General features: G+C 54.3%; 1 protein-coding gene across 1 annotated transcript; it reads left to right on the top strand.

Moving 5' to 3' along the window:
* Window positions 1-437: 437 nt before the first annotated feature.
* On the top strand, window positions 438-935 carry LOC106118945 (uncharacterized). The gene has a single exon (XM_013313722.1). The coding sequence runs from the start codon at window positions 438-440 to the stop codon at window positions 933-935; it is 498 nt and encodes a 165-aa protein (XP_013169176.1).
* Window positions 936-1,100: the final 165 nt, after the last annotated feature.

Raw genomic sequence — 1,100 nt, 5'->3', positions numbered from 1 at the left:
TAGGTCTCACCCTCGACTCAAAATGGAGTTTCAAGCCGCACTTCGCGGAACTAGCCCCAAAGCTGGACGCCACAGCGGCGGCTTTAAGCCGCCTTCTTCCAAATGTCGGTGGCCCGAGTTCGAAGCGCCGCCTCTTATTCGCGGGAGTCTTGAGGTCGAAAGCCCTATACGGCTGTCCGGTTTGGGCTGACGACCTCTGCGCCCAGAATAGAGCAATACTCCGACGATCACAGCGTGCCGTGGCGATCAGGGTCGCGAGGGCATACCGCACGGTGTCGCATGATGCCGGGTGTGTCATCGCGGGCCTATTGCCATGGCACCTAGACGCAGCTGCCCTAGCGGCTGTCTACTGGCGCAGAGCTGGTAGGCGAGAAGAGGGCGAAGAGCCAACTATTGAGGAGACAAAAGCCTGGAGAGTCCGCGCCCAAAATAGGGCAATGGACAAGTGGAAGGATGAGTTGGGGTCGTCCAGATCCGCGTCGTGGACGGTGGATGCGATCCGCCCGAGACTGCAGGACTGGACGAACAGGCGGTGGGGGCACCTCTCCTACCGGCTGGTGCAGATGCTGTCGGGCCATGGTTGCTTTGGCAAGTATCTGCACCAAATTGCCGGGAGGGAACCTACACCTAGGTGCCACCACTGTCCTGAGGTCAGCGACACCGTCGCACACACTCTATTTGACTGTCCGGCATGGGAAGCCGAGAGGCGACCCATCGCCAATATTACCGGATTAGACGCGTCAACACTCGCGGAGGTCATCTCCAAGATCCTTCAGTCCGAGGACGCGTGGAAGGCATTCCACGAGTTCTCGGAGCGAGTGTTGACAACCAAGGAGAATGCCGAGAGGGAGCGTGAGGCCGATCCGGAATCCGCCCCTCTCCGGCGAAGAAGAAGAGCAGGTCGGCGCCGGCGTGAATTCATCCGTCAGGCGTAGACCCTTGTATATAGAAATTTGCACTTGTATATATTTAAGTTATTTATTATATTAATTTTATTTTACTTTAATTTAATTTATTACCCTATTTAATCTGTTCTGTTTTGCCTTACCTTGTTTCTGTTTCTGTTTTGTTTTATATTTGTTTTGTTTTTGTTCTGTTTG

This window comes from Papilio xuthus, unplaced genomic scaffold, assembly GCF_000836235.2.
Source record: "Papilio xuthus unplaced genomic scaffold, Pxut_1.1 DF829353.1, whole genome shotgun sequence".
NCBI lineage: Eukaryota > Metazoa > Arthropoda > Insecta > Lepidoptera > Papilionidae > Papilio > Papilio xuthus.
This window is presented reverse-complemented; position numbering and strand designations above follow the sequence as displayed.